Source organism: Haliotis rubra, unplaced genomic scaffold (assembly GCF_003918875.1).
Source record: "Haliotis rubra isolate DU_JTF1 unplaced genomic scaffold, ASM391887v1 Scf559, whole genome shotgun sequence".
In the NCBI taxonomy this organism is placed as follows: Eukaryota; Metazoa; Mollusca; class Gastropoda; order Lepetellida; family Haliotidae; genus Haliotis; species Haliotis rubra.
In genome coordinates this window covers 323,687-332,558 of record NW_025767256.1, presented here as the reverse complement: position 1 = coordinate 332,558, position 8,872 = coordinate 323,687, and the positions used below count along the sequence as shown (strand labels likewise).

The 8,872-nt window shown below is 44.5% G+C and overlaps 1 protein-coding gene across 1 annotated transcript; it reads left to right on the top strand.

Annotated features, from left to right (window-relative positions):
• The first annotated feature begins 951 nt into the window (after positions 1-951).
• LOC124253923 (monoacylglycerol lipase ABHD2-like) lies at positions 952-8,270 on the top strand. The gene is made up of 5 exons (XM_046687771.1): positions 952-1,109; positions 4,102-4,277; positions 4,726-4,893; positions 6,494-6,677; positions 8,255-8,270. The coding sequence occupies exons 1-5, from the start codon at positions 952-954 to the stop codon at positions 8,268-8,270; spliced, it is 702 nt and encodes a 233-aa protein (XP_046543727.1).
• The last annotated feature ends 602 nt before the right edge of the window (positions 8,271-8,872 follow it).

Here is an 8,872-nt window from a genome sequence, read left to right as displayed (position 1 = left end):
TAACCACACGTTCTTCTTACCGAGTCACTTTCTCAGTTCGATACTTAAAAGCAATGTCATTATTTAGCGTTGACAGAATTTCTAACTGTGATATAGATATGTCGTTGTCACAGACAAAACTCAATGTCTTGTTTTATTGACACCTGTGTGTCTGCCTGCCTGTCTGCTAATGACAATATTCAATACACAACTGTGATCACTGACCACATGCAATTTGAACTTAACACCAATCAGGCTATACACCATGAACAAAACACATTGATTTATGGCCCGAGTTCGGTCTCTGTCACATTATGTAATTACACAGACAGGCAGGTGTGATACTTGAACACATGACATGTTATGATGTCTGTTGATTGCAAAATGTTATACACAAAAAATGAGCATGTATTTACAAAACCCAACATGAGCCGTGAAGGCGGCATCTGCTAATGAACCAGCCGTTACACTTGAGTGCACACCCACCCGCTCTGACTGGGTTCGGTATCCCGGCTGCTTCGTTTCGGGGGAGGTAAACCCAAGTACAAAATATTGCACTTTTGATTTGCGATAATACGCTTATAATTTTGTTTATTTGTTTTTTCATAATCAGCAATGCATATAATATGTCATGAAGAAGTGATAATTGTGTTTTAATTATGTTTGATTTTTTGGTTGCATGTAACCTTTAAGCCTAGTGGTTCGCTCGTCACGGCGAAAACGCAGGTTCGATTCCCCACATGGGTACATTGTGTGAGGCCATTTCTTGTATCCCGTGCCGGATTATTGCTGGATTATTGCCTCGCTGGATTGATAAAGAAATATTCACATCATTGATAAGTTGTGCACCTTATCAACATGAGAAGTGTGTGTCACATCACTGTCTGCTGATGCCGATCACGTCGTCAGTCTGCGTGACGTGCATGAGCGGGATCTCACCTGCATGTGTAGATGATGTCCAGGTGATACAGAATGACCGAGCTGCTGCTGCTGTTGTTGTTTCTGTGTGCGGTGTTGTTGTGTGTCGTCGTCAGTCGGGGGAAGGGTCCAGTGCCCCCTCACCTGTACTACAGAAAGTCAAGTCCGTTTGTGGCTGGTGTCCTCGCGGCGTGTCCAGTATTCCTAAGACCGTAAGTTTAACACGCGCACCTGTTGCTGTTCAAAAGGTACGGCCTTCTACCTGGTGATGTTTATAACTGCATTTTTTTGGAAATGGGAACACGTCTTTCCATGTGTGAATGTACGATAAAAGTGTCGCACGAACTGTAAGTTTTAAATATCTTGTCACATGTAAACCGGATTACTACAGCTAAACACAACTGCAACAAACTGTAGTTTTGTGAGTGAGTGAGTGAGTTGCGCTACGGCATGTCACCGGGATGTAGAAGCAAAGCCTGAAGTGATGTACGTCTTGGACGTTTACCTTTTTGGTGAAACCCGGAAGCAGGGTTGAGGTGCTGACACAGTACTGACTGACTGAGTTTGGTTTTACGCCGCTTTTAGCAATATTCCAGCTACATCACGGCGGGGGAACACCAGAAATGGGCTTCACACATTGTACCCATGTGGGGATTCGAACCCGGGTCTTCGGCGTGACGAGCCAACGCTTTAACCACTAGGCTACCCCACCGCCCCGACAAAGCTGAATATAAGTAGGAGTGAGTGAGGTGGGTTTTACGTCGCTTTTAGCAATATTCGAACAACATCACGGCGGGGGGACACCAGAAATAGGCTTCACACACATTATACCCATGTGAGGGATCGAACCCGGGTCTTCAGCGTGACGAGCGGACCCTTAATCACTAGGCTACCCCACCAACCGCAAGATTTGGATCAGGAAGAGGAGACATGTCTCTTCTTCAACATTTGGAAGAGGTCAGCGACCTTTGATCAGTCAGTGATACAGATGATGTAGAGCATCACCAACCTGAATAGCAGGAACGGGAAGCCGGTCCATCTGTTTTTTAAAACGTATGGTCAGACAAAGGCTAAGACAATGTAGGAATTAAGGCCCCAAGCCGTAAATAAAGGAGGAACATTATCGGGGTGAAAATATGTTTCTGGCGTATCCCAGGAAAGCAATTCTAAACAGCTAATCGCCTCCCCTCAGACGATTGGCCACCCTTCCCTCTCGTGCAACCGTGCAACCTTGCTGCTGTGATCCCCACCCGACCAAATCCCCTCCATAACGAAAATATATTTTGTTCTTTCTCTCGTTTCATCTCAATTGTACGTTTTATTGTGTGTATTGGTAAACGGTAAATTGGTATTATGGTATATATATATGTATATGCATGCACGCGCACACACACACACACACACATAGACCAAAAGAATAAGATTGTTTCGACATTATTCATTTGTTATTATTGGATGTTTATATAGCTCACATATCAACGCACTGGTGCATGCTCAAGGAGCTCGTATTTTTGTTTACGAGGTACCCATTCACAGCTGGGTGGACTTGGACACATAGTCACAGTACTTTGTCCAAGTTTACTGCACGTTGCTGTACCCGCAACTAGGTGTTTGCACGTATTCATGTGGCCACTATCTAGTCATATACCAACGGATTCGTGGGTTGTTTTAAGTGCACAGATTTGTGTACTGTACACTAGGGTTTGCACGTATTCATGTGGCCACCATCTGGTTATATACCAACGGATTCGTGGGTTCTTTTAAGTGCACAGATTTGTGTACTGTACACTAGGGGTTTGCACGTATTCACGTGGCCACCATCTGGTTATATACCAACGGATTCGTGGGTTGTTTTAAGTGCACAGATTTGTGTACTGTACACAAGGGTTTGCACGTATTCATGTGGCCACCATCTGGTTATATACCAACGGATTCGTGGGTTGTTTTAAGTGCACAGATTTGTGTACTGTACACTAGGGGTTTGCACGTATTCATGTGGCCACCATCTGGTTATATACCAACGGATTCGTGGGTTGTTTTAAGTGCACAGATTTGTGTACTGTACACTAGGGGGTTGCACGTATTCATGTGGCCACCATCTGGTTATATACCAACGGATTCGTGGTTGTTTTAAGTGCACAGATTTGTGTACTGTACACACCAGGGTTTGCACGAATTCATGTGGCCACCATCTGGTTATATACCAACGGATTCGTGGGTTGTTTTAAGTGCACAGATTTGTGTACTGTATAGGGTTTGCACTTATTGTGGCCACCATCTGGTTATATACCAACGGATTCGTGGGTTGTTTTAAGTGCACAGATTTGTGTACTGTACACTAGGGGTTTGCACTTATTCACGTGGCCACCATCTGGTTATATACCAACGGATTCGTGGGTTCGTGGTTGTTTGGCGCACAGATTTGTGTACTGTACACTAGGGGTTGCACGACGTATTCACGTGGCCACCATCTGGTGTTGATATACCAACGGATTCGTGGGTTGTTTTAAGTGCACAGATTTGTGTACTGTACACTAGGGTTTGCACTTATTCATGTGGCCACCATCTGGTTATATACCAACGGATTCGTGGGTTGTTTTAAGTGCACAGATTTGTGTACTGTACACTAGGGGTTTGCACGTATTCATGTGGCCACCATCTGGTTATATACCAACGGATTCGTGGGTTGTTTTAAGTGCACAGATTTGTGTACTGTACACTAGGGGTTTGTACGTATTCATGTGGCCACCATCTGGTTATATACCAACGGATTCGTGGGTTGTTTTAAGTGCACAGATTTGTGTACTGTACACTAGGGGTTTGCACGAATCTGGTTATATACCAACGGATTCATGTGGCCACCATCTGGTCATATACCAACGGATTCGTGGGTTGTTTTAAGTGCACAGATTTGTGTACTGTACACTAGGGGTTGCACGAATTCACACGAATTCATGTGGCCACCATCTGGTTATATACCAACGGATTCGTGGGTTGTTTTACTGTACACTCTAGGGGGTTGTGCAATCTGGTATATACCAACGGATTCGTGTTGTTTTAAGCGCACAGATTTGTGTACTGTACACTAGGGGGTTGCACGAATTCATGTGGCCACCATCTGGTCATATACCAACGGATTCGTGGGTTGTTTTAAGTGCACAGACTTGGGTACTGTACATTAAGGACATGTTTTCCTGGTTTCAGGTACACGCCCACCCGCTTGTGGGGCCGAAGTGGCCACATCCAGACAATAGTGTACAGCAAGCTAGAACGGTGGCATCACCCAAACCTTCACGGGCGACGTCATGAACGTGTTCTGTCCGACGGTGCGACATCAACATTTGACGTGTTCGAGGCAGCATGTGAGCATCGGTCTGGAGGTGACTACATCATATAGCGGATCCTGTATACAAACTAGCGGATCCTGTTATGGAATATTGACTGTTAGGGATTCATCATCCATGATGTCCGGCGATAAGTTAAGCCACGCTATTTTAATTACATGGTTAATGAAGTCGACCGACCGATGCCAACAGCCTTTATCTTAATGTAATGTATTTGCGTCAGTGTGTAGTTGCCTGGCAGCGCTATGTAAATTTGATGAACGTTAAAAAAGGTACAACTAAAACACATAGTTTCAAATTTAGTTTGTGAAAACACAGTATTTGTCCTATTTAGTGCATGAAGTATTTAGCTGCCGAGAAACAATACAGCCTTAGTTTTCTTCCAGAAGCAGATAGCTGTAAAAGTCATGTGTTGTATTTCATGAGGTGTCGTCCTTTTCATGTAGTGTCCTGAGTTTCATGTACTTCTTTGTGGTTGATGCAGGCGACCTCTCCATGCTGGTGTGTCCCGGCATCGCCAACAGCAGCGAGAACCCATACATCAGGGCCTTCGCCGCCGTGGCCGTGAGAGACGGCTACAGAGTGGCGGTGCTCAATCATCTCGGTGTTTTAGCCGACCAGAAGCTCACATCACCTCGGGTGTTTGATTACGGTGAGTGGTCTCCCTTGTCGACTGAAACTGGAAGAACTGCAGCAAACGAACGCCTGAAGTTTGTCATCAATCCTGTTTGAGGCACCAGCCAGGTCAAATGGGAGATAAACTGCTCCCAACCCTATTTTGGGGGACGCATGATTTCGGGGTCTGTTTGGCAGTTAGTCAGGACGCAGCAGGTGGTAGGCAAGATGCAAATATTATCGTCTTTGGTTTCCAACATTTAATAGAAATAATAATTGTGTTCGTAAAAATGCTTTTATACTTTTATTATTTTACGATATTTGTTCAGGGATTAAACTTCAGATACACCTATTCTCTATGTCTGTTCTAATAGGGATTGTGGACGGAGCAGTGAGTGGATGTTTTCGGGGTTTGTGTTGGACTGGGAAGGCATTCTGAGCCACACTTTCTGATCAGTTCCCTCTTACGGCAAGCATAGTCTGCTGAAGACCGAGTCTGTCCCGGAATTACATGATGGACAATCGTGGGTCCTTAAGACCAGTTGAAACTGGGACAATCATGGGTTCTTGAAGGCACAGTTAACGCGGATTATCAACAATTCTAAGATGCCTAGCGGTTAGAACAATCGAAAAAAAACAAACATTATCAGACAATAAAGGTATAGTTTTTTTGATGACGTAACAATTGAATGACGTTATCCCGTCACTGCGCCATTCTAGTCTGCCCCCTCGTAATCGATCCATTTTACATTACGTCACAATGTAAGCGACGTCACGATGCATGTCAGTTGTCATTGCCTCGTACGTTTTCCTACAGTAAACTACACCGTTGCATCAAGTTTCTTGGTTTGCTGTTGCTTCACGCAGTTAATATCACTGGTGGAAACATTACGTTTATGTTTTACGACGGTTAAAATGTGTCATTTCGACTCACAAGTTTTCAGCGACACGGTAACGTTCGTAATATTTACATTCCCACAATGCAATTGTGGAATGTCTCTTGACTACTCAACTTCCTCTGGATGTACTGATCTAAACTGTAGAAATGCAACGTTCATATTGCCCCATATGTTTACTTTAATGACAGATGTAATTAAAATAATTCAGAGAAGATATTTAATCCGAACTAAACCGTCATCAAACTGTTATCATTTGTTTTTTTCTGGTAACGTTCGTCTTAACGTAGGGGGCAGACACATCAATAGAACAGCGCGCCAGTTAGCCCTGTGCGAGGATTCTTAATTTAGGTCACCGACACCGTCGTTTGTTTTCTGCCTTAAAATAATCGTAATTACGACGCAAGCGTCCTCGTGCTTTAACTATAATAGTTCAGGGCAAAAGTGTGTTTTATTACACTATACATGGTGGTAGAGCGAAGTGTATTTCTTAAATAATTCATGTGCAAACATACGAACGGACAGATCGACTGCCTGACAGACAGTGAGTAAGTTTAGTTTTCCGCCGCTTTTAGAAATATTCCAGCAATATCACGGCCTATTTCTGGTGTCCCCCGCCGTGATATTGCTGGAGTAGTGCTAAAGGCGGCGTAAAACTAAACTCACTGACACATCCCTGCCTTGTTAACGTGAATTATCTCCCTTCTCTTTTAATGTTAACAAGAGTTACTTTCCCTACAGGAAGTACGACAGAGTTCCACCACATGGTGGAAGATATGATGAAAATGTATCCCAACAGCAGCTTCCTGGCTGTCGGTTTCAGCATGGGCGCCAACATCATCACCAAGTATCTCGGTGAGCACCCGGACAATCAGAAGCACTTCATCTGTGGAATGTCCCTGTGTCAGGGGTACGACATTGCCAGGTGGGACACGTGCTATGGCTTTTATCGACCAGTTATGATATATACTCTGCAAAAAAAGAAACGCACAGGTGATAATGAAATTTAAAATTAACTTTATTTTATTTCTATGCAAACAAAACCCGGTTACTTTAACCAAACATAATGTATACTTGTTCATATCCATTAAGTATCGCTCAAACACACCATTTCATGAAATATTGTTGTTTGATGATGGTTTTTGAAAATATCATGAAATTTTCACGTGTAAATGACACTTCGAACGATATGCACGTGAAAGTTGCTTCACCTATGCACCAGTGTGTAGGGTATATATGAGGAAGGCAGTTTAACGTGTTCAATTCACTTTCAACGCCAGTTTACTGACGAATTCAACATGCCACGACTTAGCGAAGCTCACCGGAACATCGCCATCGGACGTCTTGAGGCTGGCGAATCTCAGTCATCAGTTGCAAGACACTTCAACGTGCATCACACAACAATTTCCCGTTTATGGAGGCGCTACAATCGGGTCTCGGGCTCGACCCGCGACCGACCTCGGAGTGGTAGACCACGGGTAACCAATGCTGCACAGGACCGCTACATCCGGGTGTTCCATTTACGTAACCGGGCCGTCCCAGCAACACAAACAGCAGAGAACGTCCCAGGTCTTCGCCGCGTCTCCGCCCAGACCATCAGAAATCGCCTCAGACAGCACGGGATACGCCCTCGACGACCTCACGTAGGATGCACACTACGACCTCATCATCGCCTGGCACGTGTTCGATGGTGCAGGAACGTCCAGAGATGGAATTGGGAGACATTGGCAGCGAATTTGGTTCAGCGACGAATCTCGTTTTCCAACTTCAAAGACACGATGGTAGGACGAGGGTCTATAGACGGAGAAACGAACGTTACGCCCGTAATTGTGTAGTTGAAGGACAGATTTGGAGGGGAAGTGTGATGGTATGGGGACATTTCTTACAACGGGAGAAGTGACTTGGTGCACGTCCGTGGTAACCTGACTGCAATTCGTTACAGGGATGAAATTCTGCAACGTCATCTTTTACCTGTCATCAACCCTCAACGTCACGTTTTCCAACAGGACAACGCCAGACCGCACGTGGTGGCTCGCATCACGATGGACTACCTGACGAATCAGAACATCATCACAGTTCTTCCCTGGCCTTCAAAATCCCCCGATTTGAACCCAATAGAGCATTTGTGGGACCAGCTTGGGAAACGCGTTCGACGTCGTCAGCCTCAACCCCAAACGTTGCAACAACTGTCTCAAGCCTTGCAGGAGGAATGGAGGAGGATCCCCCAAGCACGGATTCAAAGACTGATCATGTCCATGGACAGGAGGTGCCAAGCTGTGTTGCAAGCTCGAGGTGGTCACAACAGGTACTGACCTCCACGCCATCTGTACGCCCGGTGCAATGGTTTCAGAGACAAATGATAGCTGCATGTTGTAAAGCTGACTCTTGACAACATCCATGTGAAATTTTACGTTCGTGCGATCATTAGTTAAAGTTTTATTTGGAAACAAAATAAAGTGTTTACATTCCTGAGTTTTCACCTGTGCGTTTCTTTTTTTGCAGAGTATATTTGATATAAGAATTATTCACCACATACTGAATTATTCATGGGTGATAAAACGGAGCCAGGACGCAGCAGGTGGTAGGCAAGATGCAAATATTATCGTTTTTGGTTTCAACATTTAATAGAAATAATAATTGTGTTCGTAAAAATGCTTTCGAGTCGCTGTGGAGAGTTGCTTCCCCTACATTCACAACAGGAATAGTTTCAAAGCCAGATTCTATGCCAGTCTAAACAAGCTGAATATCATTTAGTTAACTGACAGAGACAAAACCTTTTCCGAAATCGTAGGAAATCTGTGTCTTGTACGATCCCGACTCTGTATTATAAACGTGTTTATGACTCACTGTCAGCGTGATGTGTGGTGATAGCAGGTGCCCGCTTACGTTCTTCTCAGGAAGCAGTGCCGTTGATTCGAATTCCATCTATACCCTGATAATTTGTCAGCAAGGAACACTTGTTGGTGTTTTCATCAAATTGGTAAACGTCTAGGATCTGCATCACCTCGGACTTCCATTTTAGATCAAGCTCACACGCCCTGCAGTAAATAGAACACTGTTGAAAGCGACGCCAAACCCACTCGCTCACTCTTCCCACATCAAGCTGACACGCCCTGCTAT

Coding starts and splice junctions, on each gene's coding strand:
- LOC124253923 (XM_046687771.1), top strand. CDS start 952: ATGACCGAGCTGCTGCTGCTGTTGTTGTTTCTGTGTGCGGTGTTGTTG. Junction 1,110..4,101: donor TGTCCAGTATTCCTAAGACC/GTAAGTTTAACA, acceptor TCCTGGTTTCAG/GTACACGCCCACCCGCTTGT. Junction 4,894..6,493: donor ACCTCGGGTGTTTGATTACG/GTGAGTGGTCTC, acceptor CTTTCCCTACAG/GAAGTACGACAGAGTTCCAC.